We start from the raw sequence: 15,755 nt of genomic DNA, 5'->3' as shown, positions 1-15,755 counted from the left end.
GTATTACTGACGTATCTGTCAGCGCAAAAGTGCTGCATTGCTGGGGCGTGTCTGAAAACAGACGCAACTCCAACAATGTATCCTTTCACATGGGGCAGGCTTGTGCTTGTAAATTTGCTTGGGGACGAATTTACAAGCACCTTGTAATGCTTTTGCGCAGCTGTTGCGTCACTTTTTGTGATGCAGTGATGGCGTAAACAATGCGCCATGTTGCGGCCCATTTATAACATGACGCATCTAGGGAGATGTGTCATCTTGTAAAACCCTGCACTACATTATACCTGCGTCAGGTATAATGTATGCAGGGTGGGCATTCCCATGCGGAAAAGCCTTGTAGAAGTGACGCAGTAAAATCTGCGCCACTTCTAGGACGCTACTGCTTAAAACCCCTATGGCTGCTTGGAGCATGCATAACGAGTGACGCAGTGTATTGGGAATAGATTAGGAATAGGCCTCCCCATGCATTGCAGGGGTTGCTTTGTGCTTGTGACACGACTCCAGCACTGCGTGACTTTTGCGCCGACATACATCAAATTTCTGACGCATCTGTCATTCCTTTCGCCATGGTGCACCGTATTATAAATATGGTGCATCCATGGTGGAGCAAGGGTTTAACAAACGCAGATGCAGGCAAACTGACGCATCTGCAGATGCCTCCGTTTCTTGTAAATAAGCCCCCGAGGTTTTATCTTTAGAGAGTCTCTGGCCCTCCTCATTGCTCTGAAGCCTCTAAAAGTATGATTGATGCAACAGCTCTGGTCTACACAAGTGGACTAGTACACATGTCTAATCTCAATGCAGTGGCGTCACAAGGGGGTTGCTGGGGGTGCGGACCGCACCGGGTGACACCTTCACATGGGGTGACACCGTGACACCGACCAAAATGCAAAATAATGGGACCCCCCGCCCCGCGAACCAGCCTGCACGGCCCTTAACTAGGACATTTTTCATTCAATACGCACTTTCTTCGTTCGGACCTGCTCAACGCCTGGCCCAACCCTTGCAGTTACTTTAGTGCGTCAGAAATACGCTTTTAAATGTGGGTGGGACTGGGACCTGAGTCTATAGGTGAAGGGCATGCAACGAAGCACCATGTTAGAACATGAGAGTATACTGCGGCGATAGGTCGGAAAATATAACAATGAGGGCTGCGAATGATAAGAGAAGGGATTCTTGTCAAGAAAAGAACGTTGCCTTGACTTTAAAACAAAAGTCAGGGCGTTGTTTTTAATTATTAACGTGCGCCGACATGCATCATTTTCTAATAATAATTAAATATAAACAGACGTAAAGATTACATTGCTCGTGGTTTTTTTGATAAATAGGTAAACTTCCGTTGTACATTTTAAGGTGATTATGTCTTGTGTGAGCCAGTCAAGATTGCCGCCGCATTCCCCTGAAGAAATGCCACTGGCGTCTCTTGTCCCTTTACAATGTCTACACCTGCTCTCTCTAGTGGCCCTATTAGTTCTTCTGTGACGCCATAACTAGGATTGTTTTTTCCACATATTACATTTTGGACACAAGTGTGAGCTAAACTGGTGTGTACCGGGGCCTGCAGCCTGTAACTCGTGTTGGTTGTCACGCAAGCCATCGCTCGGTCACCCAAGGGGCGTGCCCTCGGCTCCCATGATGCTGCACCGCCCCAGAGGCACCTCCGGTGTTCAGTGGAGGGGGAAAATGGTGGCGCGACCTTCGGGCAGTGAGCCAGTAGAGGCTGAGGCGAGAGCGGGCGAGGAGACTCAGCAGCACCAGGACAGTACTAGGCCGCAGCCTGTGAGTCCCCATCCGTTGGGTGAGTGCAAGCGCCAGCCGGGGAGACCACGTTGGAGTTCCTAGGTAGGGTCAGTGAGAGTGGAGCAGAGAGGGTAAATAGTCTAGATATCCTAAAAGGCCGGGGGTGGAGACATGGTTTTAATGTGGTGCAGGAGGTTTAAAGTCAATGGCTGTTAGCAACCAGCTCCAAGTACAACCCCAACTCCAAACGATGGGAGGGTGCTAGTGTGGCCTGCTCCTCATACTCCTGTGCCAGAGCTGGGCCCCTGGGGGCCAAGGAGCGGAACCAGCGGCAGCGGGGCCCAAGGCCGAGACACTGCTCAGGAGAGGAGACTCACTGACGGAGGACGAGATCAAGCGCATCCTGGGGCAGGTGAGTCCTGCAGGGGGCGCTGTGGCTTAAGATGGGGTTTCTGCAGGTATTGGGCCGAAAGGATGGAGGGCTGGGGTTCTGTGGCATTAGCAGAGCTTTGGAGGGGACCGTGACGCTGGAAAAAAGCTGAAAACACCCAAGAACTTGAGGTTTCTGGAAGTGGTTAGTTCTGAAAAACAACTTATAGTTCTTGAGGTCTCCGAGTCCTGGTGCAGTTTATTTGATTCCTAGTTCTGGAGCAGGTTCTTTGACTCAGAGTTCTGGTGCAGGTTCTTTGATTACGAGTCCCGGTGAAGGTTTTTTTTAATAATGAGTACTGGTTCAGGTACTTTGGTTCTGAGTCCTGGTGACCATTCTTTAATTCCGAGTCCTACTTCAGGTTCTTTGATTCATAGTCCAGGTTCTTCGATTCTGAGTCCTCATGCAGGCTCTTTGATTCTGAGTCCTGGGTGCAGTTTCTTTGATTCCAAGTAGTAGACTACTCTCGAGCCCCCCTTCCCACCCCACAGGTGGCAGGAGTGGGTGTGTTCAGAGCAGAGGCGGGGGGGGCTCACTGTAGAGGGTCTCGCAGGGGCTCACTGCAGGGGGGTCCCCACAGGGTCAAAATGTAACCCAGAACAGGTACAAGGACTGGGGAGTGCAGAGGTTGGGGCACAGGGAAAACTTAGAGGTACGGGGCACGGAGGAATGCGTAGGTATGAGATACAGGGGGATGCGGGGGTAACACCATGAGTTACCGCACTGGGTGACACCAACCCTAGTGACGCCACTGTCTCAATGGACATTCTCAAAGACGTATGTGCCATATTGGATATGTAGGCCCCAGTTGCTGGATAATTGTACACCCCCTTGCTGTAATTCGAAAAAATGGGGCTTATTTACAATACCCTTGCGCCCCAGTTTCATCACTTTTTGTGAGGCACCGGTGGCGCATTTTGCTGCCCTATATTTTCAAGGGTACGTAAAGCCACCCTCTGTGGCTTTTCGTGCCCTTGTAAATACTGCCCCTTTTCACACAGTACTTCGGCTAAAAAGTGGAGTGCCATGTGGCTGAACTCATTCCCATGCAACACCTATGGGTTCTGCCGCATTCTCAGATTCACAATCTTTCATGAACCTGGGAATGCGTCAGAATGTTACATCGTAGGGAGGTGCAATGAGGAGAACTTTTTTGATTTCTCCTCGTTTTTCCTCTTTCTATGTGTGCTTCTTTCTGCAACACACATAGAAAGAGGACATCACCTCTTGTGATTATTTTTGTGCAGGAAGGTATGCCACCTGCACAAAAACAATCATCCCTGTGACGCAGGCACGATTGCACCATGGTGCAAGGATGCCTGCATCGGCATGGCAGTCAATTATGCGCCAGCGCAGGGGAGAGCAAAGGTATCCGTCATATCGTTGTAGATATGACGCATCTCTTTGCTTCCAAGTAACGCAGCGCGGTGCGGCCAAATGACATGCAGCCCAGCTCTGTGGTTCTTTGTTGCAGATAAGGCCCCTGGTTTGGTCTGGAAGACTAGCGAAGAGTTGAGCCAGCGCATGTTTATATGATCTACAAGTCACAGTGCATTTGTGAGCCCTCTGGTGAGATTTTGAGGGTCTGTCAGGAGCTAGAATGTTTGGCACAACAAGATACTTCTGTAAGTCTTCATCATCATCAAGAAAACTTTATTTCGGTAAAAATACCATAAAAAGTATGCTAAAAACATGTAAAAACAAAGTAGACATAGATGACAAAATAAATTAAGTGATACAAGAATGATTTCTAGAACATTTTCCAAATGGGCACAATTGAGCATAATTCATACATGTGTAAACCCAGTTAAAATAGTATGTATAAAAAGAATTATTAAAAAGCACAGGAAGAAACCTTTGGCTGACGTTCCAGTCAATTGCCACGGTGGCGTTACACAAGAATATATGTATATACCCTTATACTCATTCAACAAAGTTTCTACGCTTATGCCACATAGCTGCCAGATATTGCGAAACTGCAAATACAATAAATTCAGTTGTGTCATACTTTAACACTCTAAGTGCTTGCGTACAATGATGAAAGCCCAGATTTTTACACAGGGGTACGAGCCAATACCTCTTCGGTTTGTCATACGCCGGGCAAAAAAGAAGACATGGAGCTCAGTTTCAGTCTCACAATTGCAGGCTGGGCAATTCTTCAGAGTGAGGGGTGACCACTTGCTAGTGAAAACTTGAAGGGGTAGAACACCATGCCTCAATTGAACATACAATTTTTTAGCTAATATTGGGAATATGACATCTAAGAAGGGCTCGAAAGAATAATGGTCTTTCACATGCAAGAAGGAGGCTGTGACAGAACCAATTTGAGGATTACAGAGTACTGCATTAAGTTTATCAGATCGATAAATGGTCGCAAGCATAGATCGTGAAGTGGCTTTACATTCCCTCTCTGGGTCAGCCCATAGAGCAGGAACGCCTAGCTTCATAAACTCGTTCTTGATGAAGGTAAGCCAAGGAATTTTCAGAGCACTAGGATAAGTCAATATTTCTTTAAGTTCCTGTCTATAGTTTATCAGCTCTGGTGTCACCCAGAGCCTACGCCAGAACCTAAGAGGTTTTATTGCTAGCTCTTCATAAATTGATCTGATCCCCAGGTCCAGCCTTAGAGGAAGGAGCGGGGTACTAGGTGGGAGTCCTAAAAGCTGTCTTAAAAATGTGTTCTCTATCCTGGTAATTTCAGACCTATTGCAGTGTCCCCAGAGTTCTCCTCCATACATAATGGCCACCCTAGCTTGCGATGTGTAAACTTCCAACGGGGGGGCCAACAGGTTTGTTAGTGAATTTATTGGATAATTTCAGAATTCCTCCGGATAGTTGAGCCAATTTGAGTTGCGATTTTGTTTGCTGGGGACCCCACGACAAGTTCTCGTTAATGGTAACCCCCAGATAATCACAGGTATCTACCCTTTCGAGTCTTGTCGTCCCTAGAATTGGGTTCAATCGGGTTGTTCTGGGGGGATTGAAGACCATGAATTTAGTTTTTACATGCAGCACAGCTCTGTGTTTCTTTGTTGTAGATAAGGCCCCTGGTTTTCTGGAAGACTAGGGAAGAGTTGTGCCAGCGCATGTTTATATGATCTACAAGTTACAGTGCATTTTTGAGCCCTCTGGTGAGATTTTGAGGGTCTGTCAAGAGCTAAAATGTTTGGCACAACAAGATACTTCTGTAAGTCTTTATGATACCAATGTAGAGCAAAGGGTGGTTTATGAAAAAAACAAGAGAAAGAAGCTCACATGTGTATCAGAAGTGTTAAAGACAGGGGAGTTCCTCTCATCCCTACTGTATAGCCAGTTGGTGCAGGCCGAGGCCAGCCTGAACAGGAAGTAAGCAGAGCAGGGAGAGCCAAGGAGGGGGCAGCACGCACAATCAGCAGGTGCGGGTGGCGAGCAGAGGTGATCACCTCACTCCGTGTCATCACAGACACTGTTTCTAGCCCTAGCCTTTAAAACTACCATGGTCTGTTAGGAAGTGTGCACATCTAATTAGCACAATGGATGCAAACCAATGCAGAAACTCCCAGAATGCAGCGCATACCACGTGAAAGCCCGAGTGGAAACAGTGTGCTGATATGGAGAAAGGTGGCTACCAGCCGGATAGGAGGGGTGCAGAGGCAGGCGGGGACAAGGAACTGTTGAGTAGGGAAAGGAAATAAGGTGGGTCAAGAAGGGGGCAGAAGGTGTAAGAAGGAAAGAGCACTGGGAACAGACGGGCACACATCTCACTAGCACTGGGTGGACTTTAGCAGTGATGGCCTGTAGGGAGAACAGGTAGCCAGAGAGTGGTAAGCAGGTTGTTTAAGGGTGTAGGTAGGCGTAATGCGGGTAGGTAAGGTGCAGTGGGTTACTTCTATTCAGCGGAGCTCTGCTTGGTGCAGGTCACTTTCTATTAGTGGCAGGGGCTTGCCGTGTTCCCAACGGTGGCCGAATGACAATGAATACGTTGTTTTCACATTGCACGTCGCACGACACCTGCAGTTTCTAAACAAAGTAAATACTGGAAAATTAGGTCCTTGGGGAGGAGAAGGAAACGGTGGATGCCGGAGGGAGGGAGGGAGGGAGGGAGGGAGAATAGAAACGAAGGCAAGTAGAGCGCGGACTCTCCACTGTTGCCGGGGCCCTCGGGCGCCTCTCAGGTGATGAATGAACGCTTCTTCCGCCCGGGGCGGTGTCTGCGGCCCGTGCTGTGCAGGTGGCCGGTCTCGCCCTCCCAGCCTCCGCCCCCCGGCCTGCTCCAGGGCTCGGGATGTCTGTGTCTGCTGCAGCCGGGAGTGAGTCAGCGCTGGGCGGGTACCACCGCATTCCTGCGCCCCCGCGTCAGGGCAGGGAGTGGCCGAGGATGGGTCCGGAAGAGCCGGTGCCTGACAGAGGCTTGAATAAAGGGCGAGAGCTGAAAGAAGTTCATTCATTCCGCAGCCGGAGCAGCAGCTGACGCGCCTACCTCACTTCACACCTGCGGGACCTGGGAAAGCCCTCATAGGTGTGACTGCTAAGAGCCCAGACCTACAGGAGCGCATTTACGAAAAGTGAAGGCGCAAAGTTCGTGGCAAGAGCCGTGCCCCCCGCCCCTGGACTGTAAGGAACCGATGAGCCCCCAGTTCGGGAGCTCGACCCCCGCGACGCTGGCCTCTCGGACCCCCATGGGGAGTGAGCCCGCCCAGCCCTCCGCCGCGGACACCCCGCGCTCCCGGGCGCACTCCCGCAGCGGCAGGGCCAGGATGCCCGCGGACGGGGCGCAGGTGATCATGGAGGGGGAGCTGGAGAAGCGCAGCGACAACCTCCTGCAGCTGTGGAAGCGCAAGGTGTGCGTGCTGACGAAGGACAGCCTGGCCATCTACGCGGACGGCCCGCGGCGCGCCCGCTGCAAGGAGCTGCCCTTCCACTCCATCAAGAAGCTGGACTGCGTGGAGCGCACCGGCAAGTACATCTACTTCACCATCGTGACCACGGAGAACAAGGAGATCGACTTCCGCTGCTCCGAGCAGAGCTGCTGGAACGCGGCCATCACCATGGCCCTCATCGACTTCCAGAACAAGAAGGCCATCCAGCACTTCAGGGCCCGCCAGGGCTCGCACGTGAGGCGCCCCAGCAGCACCGAGCGGCCCACGGCCAGGTGCGTGTGAGCCACCCGGCCCCTACCGCTGGGAGCCAGCACCAGCAGGTGAGCATCTGGCAGAGTCGAGGGGGCGCGGGGGTACCACTGTAGGATGCAAGGGTGCGCCATCTGGGGCGAGCTAGGGCTGTGGGAGGGTCCCACTGTAGGGTGCGCCATCTGAAGTGAGTCGGGGCTGTGGTTGTGGGGCTATCTCCTGGGGTGCAGCCACGGATGCGCAGGGAGCTTGAAAGGGAATGAGGGGAGCTGTAAAAACAATGGGGCGTATTAGCAAGAACCCCGGTAAAATGATCGCCGTTTTGGCTGCAGGAAACTACCTCTAAAACGGCGAAAATGGGCTTGCTAATATGCGTTATAGAATTCCAATAGAAGCCCAGATATTCTGCACATCTAACCTAACGATCATTTTACCAGGTTCTTGCTAATACGCCCCATTGTTTTTACAGCTCCCCTCATTCCCTTTCAAGTTTCCTGCTGCTAAAACAGCGCTAATTTTTACAAGGTTCTTGCTAATATGCCCCAGGTTCAAACATCCTGTGATTCTGTGCATAAATTTAGGGCAATATTATCAAAAACAGCGATAACATTATCGCCGCTTTAGCGGCAGGAATTTGCTGCTAAAGCGGCGATAAGGGGCTTGAGAATATGCCCTTGTGAAATCCCTTAGAAGCCCAGGTTCACACCAGAACATGGGCTTCTAAGGAATTCACAAGGGCATATTATCAAGCCCCTTATCGCCGCTTTAGCGGCAGTTTCCTGCTGCTAAAGTGGCGATGATGTTATCTCCGTTCTTGATAATATGGCCCTTAATTTCCCTGCCCCTACCAAAAATGTGTCCTTGTATAATGTAACCGGTGCTCATGTAAAGCCTCCAACAGTACCTTCGGGTCAGTATAAAAACTGCAAAAACAAACAAAAAATAGGAAGGCCTTGAGGGTGAATACATACATGGTGTATGGGGCAGTGGTCTAGGCTTTCTTGGCGGAATCGTGTGGGGACAAATTGCACGTATGAATTCCCGCTGGCAAACCATTGTAGAGTCGTTAAAACGTATACGCACGTGGCTTAAAGCGAGCAGGTCTGTGAGTCTCGTCTTATACAGCAGAAGCCTGGAACACTCGTGTTTAACCCGGAACTAGCAGCACAGGTGGCGCCCACCCAGTATGGGTCCAGTGCCCTCGAACTGAAAAGATTTGCCCCTCGGATGCCCTAATGACCTCTGTGCACCGGTTGGCCTCGGAGTGCCGGCACTTCGCAGCAGGAAGCCTTTACTTATCCCCAAGCGGCACTCGCTAGCATTTCTCCGAAGGAAGCAGGCGCCTCGAGGGGTACTCTACCCTTTTTACTTACCCCGCATATAGTTCTGTACATCAGACAAAAGTTTTGCTGGTCATTCTCTGGCACCGGTTTCTAAAGGGCTTTTGACAGCCGTATTCCAAAAATGTAAGTGCTGTGCTGTTCTTAGACCTGCTCCGTGGACAGGTTAGAACCCTGACGCTCACACACCTGTAGTCGTGGAACTGCAGGACAGCGGACGCCTCAACCAACGATAATTCCCTAAAAAAAGACATCCGAATTCCTGTGTGAGGCGAGTGCTGCGAAGCAAACAGCAGCGCGTTTCAGGTGCACTATGGCGCCCGGTGCTTGCTGAGCAAAAACCCAGGACCACGGGTATATTGTAAGCCTCATAATATCCTAGTGGGCCGGGTTTAGACCTGGACATGGGTGGTCTTAGCCCAATGAATGTCGGACACAGCCTGGGAATAAGCCATACCAAATGAAGCGCTTCCCCTGTGCGTTGCTGGGCCCCGGCAACAGAGGGGCACTTCAGAACCCCGATGCTGGACGCGCACCTTCACTTCAGCAGTGCGCATGCGTGAGATGTAATATGGAAAGCTAATAACTTCAGCGCTGTGTGTGCTCCATGTATACTTATCACTGTCTTTTCTTTCTTTAGATATTGCTGTTCAGGACATGAACTGGATTACTGCTCACGGACCAAGTCGGGACAGAGTGCCAAAGAAGGAAGCTGAGGCCGGAAGTGGAGGCCGTTCCGTTGATCCAGCGCGTCGAAGCGCACGCAGGCTTTTTTTGCCCAGGCACTAAGGAAGACTGTCTCATGAACTTTGAAAGGCATAGTTCCAGTGCGGCTTCGGCCTAGCAGGCTCTTTAAGCCTCCACATTATTTATTTATGATTCCACTTAAATATATATTGTATCATGCGAGGACCAGCCGAGAAGGTTAATTTATTTGTGATATCTATATGTATATTTATTTGACTATTTCTTTAATATTTCGACTTAATATTGTTTATTCGTCCATGTCATTGTATCAATTAAAACACAAATGAATGGCCGCCCTCTTCTGTTTTATGGATCAGTGATTCTATTCGCAGGCAAAAATATACGTGTTCACCTAATAATAACTATTGGATTTGGCCACCCCCGTTGTTTTCATTACACCTCCACTTGTTTCTCCCCTGCTTCCAGCTCCCCACCCCCCGAAAAAATGCAATTCCTTATCCTGTTTATAAACTCGCCCTGGGACACATTAATTCCTGCAGTGAAGGCCTGCTGTCGTCCGGGGATCACTTGATAACTTGTTCATTGTATGTAACTTGTTGCCACAGTCAGGGACTTTGTATCTCATGTTAATACCAGCTGTTATAATTACCTCAAGTCTTGGGTACTCAACGCATCGACCTGGGAAGGATGAACGTGATTTAACCCTGACTGGTTCAAAAATGCTTAATTTCGAACGAGGATCTGCACCCGTCACCCTTTAGTCCTAACTGCAGAAGGTGATTAACCCTTTCGGCTCTGACTACTGTACTTTGTGAAACAATCCAGACACATGCAGTAACCAGTGGCAGGAAGCAGTTTGGGGGAGGGGCGGCTCAGCTGATTGTGTTTGTCCGAGCTCCGACCAATATAAGAAATGTAAACAATGTTTTGCTCTTTTTCCGTGGTTTGTTATCAACACCAACAAAACCCTCCCACGAAAAAAACAAAAGCAGATTGTATTGAAAACGTGCAATAAATACACATCCGACCAAAACAGCTGTTCACAGTGTGTCTTTTCTGAACAAGTGGTGCATTTTATGGGATTGGTAACACAATTTTGGTACTAAAGACTAGGGCTTACATGTAAGATATACGTGCTTTCTTGAAGTTGTTGAATTTCTGTTTGATTGAGTCACACCACGAACACCTCGGATTCGATTTGTAAATGGAAATCCCAGGGATGGAATAAGCCTGTTCATATAACATGGAATCCTGTGGTAACCCTTGGTGAGTGGGTCAGACAGGCCAAACCTACACCGGAAGTAGCAGTGATTATAGGTGGAGAAAGTGTCCTTTATGAGCAAACTCACATCTGGGATGTTCTGCGGATTCCTGCATCTTGAAAGTGACAAGATAACTACATGAAAGCCTCGCAGACGAGTTTGAATGGCACCCCTCACCTCTGCCCCCCTATTACCTTGAAAGTATCACTTGCGTCACCTCCCCTGGAGGCAATTTTAAATATTGGAGATGGTTCACCCTAGCTTGTACGAAGTAGGAACCGTCTGTAATATTTTAGGGCGCTCCACCATCATGTGGGCGTCACTAACAACGGTGCGTAGGTGTATGGTTTACACTAGGCCTGAATGATATTTCAATTACAATGGTGTAATGTTGGGAATTTTGCAATATGCATATGCGAAATTCCCTAAATTATGCCATTACACCTCATTGTGTAATTGTACCACACTTGGCGCAAAACTATAGCAAGGGAACAACACAAATAACCGTTCTGGTTATTTATTTTGTTCCCTTGCATGGCTGTCATTTGTGGTACTTGTGTTTTGGGCGCTATTGTGTCTTCACATCCAAAATGACCATGAGGATGCACTTAAGGTTAACATACAGTGCTAAATGCCATATTTGCATTTCCCCTAATTGCCCCCAAATTTTATTTAATTGCTTAATGAGCCGGCCTAGTGCAGATTGGCTAATACTACCGCAGAAGCCACAGATGAAGTAGAGATACAGGAAATTTTCTTCTAACTGCCTACTGCTGCCTTTGGTGTCTGCCACTGCAGGGATAGCAAAAGTAATGGTCGGTTCAGTCACTAGTTGTGGGAGTACAATAAATAGCCCCTTTCTTGGTCTTCACGGCCCTGGAAACATTCTCAGTTGATTTTCTCATTAGAGGATGTTCTCACAGATCGTGTATGAAAATGGAAGGGGGATGGGAGCACACTGCATCACCTCCCAGCACAATTTGCCCCTTAGCATTGTGGTAAATGCAGTTCACAGTGATTTCTTACTTGAATTTTAGCTGTAGTGGTTCACCAAAGTTGGTGCAGGTTTGTGCTGTAAATCTCTAGACACCTGTTTCTGGATATTATCCGTCATCAGTAGAGATAAAAAACGAAAATTCCTTCTGGGGTTCCTGGAAAGGCTGCCACAGTCTCTCAGGTCTCAGTACCTTTCTCTGGCGCACAGGTGCATCTCCAAGAGCTCGTCAGCTCAGTGGTTCAAGGGAGCCTTTTCAAATAGAAGGGGGATGGGAGCACACTGCCTCACCTCCCAGCATGTGTCTTGAGATGATAGCACTAATCTGCACCAACTTTGGTGGAACACTCCAGCAAAATACCCAGTAAGCATGCACTCCAAACTGCATTTACCATAATTCTAAGGGGCGAACTGTGCTGGGATGTCAGCAGTGTGCTCCCACCCCTTCCTATTTAAAAAGGCTCCCTTGAGCCATTGAGCTGACGAGCTTGTGGAGATGCACCTGTGCAAGGTACTGAGACCTGTAAGGACTGTGGCAGCATGCTCAGCCACCCCAGAAGAAAATCGTTTTTTGATCTCTACTGATGACGGATAAAATCCAGAAACACAAGTGTCTAGAGATGACAGTACATATCTGCACCAACTTTGGTGGAACACTCCAGCAAAATACCAAGTAAGCATGCCCTATAAACTGCATTTGCCATAATTCTAAGGGGCGAACTGTACTGGGAGGTCAGCAGTGTGCTCCCACCCCTTCCTGTTTAAAAAGGCTCCCTTGAGCCATTGAGCTGACGAGCTAGTGGAGATGCACCTGTGAGAGGTACTGAGACCTGTAAGAATTGTGGCAGCCTGCTCAGAAACCCCAGAAGAAAATCGTTTTTTGATCTCTACTGATGAGGGATAAAATCCAGAAACACAAGTGTCTAGAGATGACAGCACTAATCTGCACCAACTTTGGTGGAACAGTCCAGCAAAATACCAAGCATGCACTACAAACTGCATTTACCATAATGCTAATGGGTGAACTGTGCTGGGAGGTCAGCAGTGTGCTCCCACCCCTTACTGTGTATGAAAATCGTACAAATGCCCCAGGTACAAATGAAACTTGAAGAAAAGGATTTTCTTGTCAGCTTAAAAACGATGCTTTCTGTCATCAGGTTGTTCATACAAGACTCAGGACAGGCAGAGGTGTTATCATCATCTTGGCTTAACAGAGAGGTTTAGGGGCATATTTACAAGAAAATAGCCTCCTTGGCTTAACGCCACGCTCTGCCACTTCTGAAACACAGGGCTGCTTCGCATTTTAATAAGAATACGGTGCAGCCCTGCTTTTCCCCCTGTGCTGACTCTAAATTTAGCTGTACAGCGCCAACGCAGGCACGCTTGCATCATTGTGCAAGGGTGTCTTCTTTGCAGGGGAAGATTGTTTATGTGCAGAAAGGTGCCCCTTCCTGCACATAAACAATCTTTAAATGGCATTTTGTAACTTCTATCTGCTAAATACAGCACACATAGAAGTTGCGAAATGTCAGTTTTTAAAAATGATTGTTTATGTGCAGGAAGAGACGCCTTCGTGCACATAAACGATCAATGGCCTTTTGCTGTTTCCATGTGTGCTGCACCACCAGCAGCAGCTTGTGCAGGTAAGAGGGGTGGGGCAGTGGGATCGGGTTGGGGGAGGGGATTCGACAGACGCCCATGAGGGAAAATTAAATAACTATTTGATTTTCCATCGTCTTCATCAGTCGAAATTGCCCCACTGCCCCACAACACAACACACATGAAAACAGCAAAAAACTAGGAGAAATTCAACATTTCTCCTTGTTGCACCAGGGTAAGACCAGGTTTTCCCTGGTGTTGATATTGGCTCTGCCCCATATTTACTCCACCTTTGTAAATATGTGGCATCGTCAAAATCAATGGGTGTTGCAGTGGAACGCCCACCACAACACCCATTGTCCTCCCCTTTTACGCTAAGTATAGCCTGAAAAGATGCCTTATTAAAAGGCAGCGTTAAACCACGTTAAGTGGTGTAATGCTGTCTTGTGAATAAGACGTTAAGTGGTGTAATGCTGTCTTGTGAATAAGGCGAAGCCCCTAACGCCACCACAATGTCGTGAAAAGTGACGTTGCGGTGGCGATAGGGGCTTGTGAATATGCCCAGCCAGGGTTATCCCTGGTCTTCATTTTGGCACTACCCCATATTTACGCCACCCTTGCAAATAGGAGGTAGCGTCAAAATCAATGGGTGTTGCAGCGTAACACCCACCAAACACTCATTGCCCACCCCTTTCACACTAAGTATAGCATGAAAGCGTGCCTTGTTTATAATGCAACGTTAAGCCATGTTAAGTGGCTTAGTGTCACCTTGTAAATAAGGCGAAGCCCTTGTTGCCACAGTAACTTTGTAAAAAGTGACGTTCCTGTGGCGATAGGGGCTTGTAAATATGCCTCAAAGTTTACCAAACCACAAAACATTAGTTTATCACACCACTCCACTGGTTGGACATTTAAGTGCTCTGATGGACACGTGGTACAGTTGCATTACATTCATTTACAAAGCTACGCAAGGCCATGCGAATCAGGGATTGATTGGCTTTGAATATTCCAAATAAGCTTTTTATTTTGCCGTACGTTGCCTTGCACAATGCACAGGGGATGCAAAAGCTTAGTAAATCTGACCCTCAAATGTTTTACATGGAAAATTAGAAGCACAGGTACTCACTCTTTAGCTTACTTGCATGGTTCTGAAAAGTGCCGGTATTCTCCTATTAAGGGCCAGGTTTATCAAAATGTCAGGCAACGCAGCAAGACAACTTACTGCACTGCGCTGTGTGACAGGGAGTGAGCTCTCTCTTTGCACTGGTGCCCTGAGCGCTGTCTGGTGCCAACGCAGGCACTCTTGCGCCATGGTGCAGGTCCCTCTCTTACAGTCCAGATTGTTTTTTTCCAGGAAGGTATACTTTTGTGCACAACAACAATCCATTCAGGCATTTTCCTCTTTCTAAGAGTGCTTCAGACCGCAGCACATGTAGAAGGAGGAAATAATGCAGAGAAAAAATATATTTCTCTTTGTTACATCACCATTGGGAAGGAATACTATTTTGACGCATTGTCAGGTTTGCAAGCCTTTGTAAATCTGGAAATGCACCAAAATCCATGGGTGGATGTGTAAAAACCCCCATACTCCACCCATGGAACGCCTTCCCAACGCAGAGTAACACAATGCATCAATTTACAATGCCCTGCGTTACTCTGGATTTACTTAGCTATGCACAGCAGTGGAAGGTGGCTTTGCGTGGCTTAGTAGATCTCACGACTTGCGCTGCCTTTTGTAATGCAAGAGCAATGCAAGGGCTTAGTATAGTAAATCGGGCTCTAAATGTATTGCAGCAGTGCTGAGAAGTGCAGGTACTTTCCCTTTGAAATTAAATAAGTACAGGTATTCACTGCCAATGTATGATCAAACCAAGGGCTAATGGCACCCCCAGTAAACAGGAACCCCATCCTTGTCTGTATTCTGCTCACTCTGTGGCTTTGTGTACCAGAAACACTTGCAACAAAGTGTCTCCTTCCTGCTGTGAGGATTATTGCACAGATGCACTGCACCTGAGCCACTCAGGATCTACCAGAATATACAAACAGCGGTGCGCCAAATTAAACACATTATGGGCCAATCACACTTTTTAAAAGATGGTGTGAAGGCTTCATATCCATTCAAAAGATGCAGAATCCTCACCAAATAATTCTACGGCGGTGTGGCACCATGTCAGCGGTGAACCAATTCCCTGCCTCCAGAATGGCCACACAAAACTACTATCCTTCTTAGCAAACATCATCTTCCCCAGGATGCAGGCACTGGTGTACAGTGCTGATCATCTGGTTTCATTGGTAGTTGCAAAGTGGAAATGATGCAGAAGCTCAAGTACCAGTGACTCGGCTCCTATTTGCCCCAACATACTCAGAGCTTGGAGAAACTGAAAGAGAGAAGAGGCTCAGTGGTGAAGAAAGAGCACCAGAAGAGAACTAGAGAGATGTACATCATGGGCCATATTTATCAAAGGGTTGCCTCACTTTTGCACCATACAACAGAGTGTAAAAGTTACGCAACCCTTAAGAGGCGATTTATCAAGCCGTGGTAGGCCCCCTTGCATGGCCTTGAGTGGCTTGATAAAT

The 15,755-nt window shown here is 48.2% G+C and overlaps 1 protein-coding gene across 1 annotated transcript; it reads left to right on the top strand.

Annotated features, from left to right (window-relative positions):
* The first annotated feature begins 6,559 nt into the window (after positions 1–6,559).
* PHLDA2 (pleckstrin homology like domain family A member 2) lies at positions 6,560–10,353 on the top strand. The gene is made up of 2 exons (XM_086957852.1): positions 6,560–7,346; positions 9,256–10,353. The coding sequence occupies exon 1, from the start codon at positions 6,772–6,774 to the stop codon at positions 7,306–7,308; it is 537 nt and encodes a 178-aa protein (XP_086813978.1). The 5' UTR covers positions 6,560–6,771; the 3' UTR covers positions 7,309–7,346; positions 9,256–10,353.
* Positions 10,354–15,755: the final 5,402 nt, after the last annotated feature.

The sequence above is a fragment of the Lissotriton vulgaris genome, chromosome 2_1 (genome assembly GCF_964263255.1).
Source record: "Lissotriton vulgaris chromosome 2_1, aLisVul1.2, whole genome shotgun sequence".
NCBI classification, from domain to species: domain Eukaryota; kingdom Metazoa; phylum Chordata; class Amphibia; order Caudata; family Salamandridae; genus Lissotriton; species Lissotriton vulgaris.
Note: the sequence above shows the minus strand (reverse complement) of the source record. Positions and strands in the feature narration are given on the sequence as shown.

Coding starts and splice junctions, on each gene's coding strand:
- PHLDA2 (XM_086957852.1), top strand. CDS start 6,772: ATGAGCCCCCAGTTCGGGAGCTCGACCCCCGCGACGCTGGCCTCTCGG.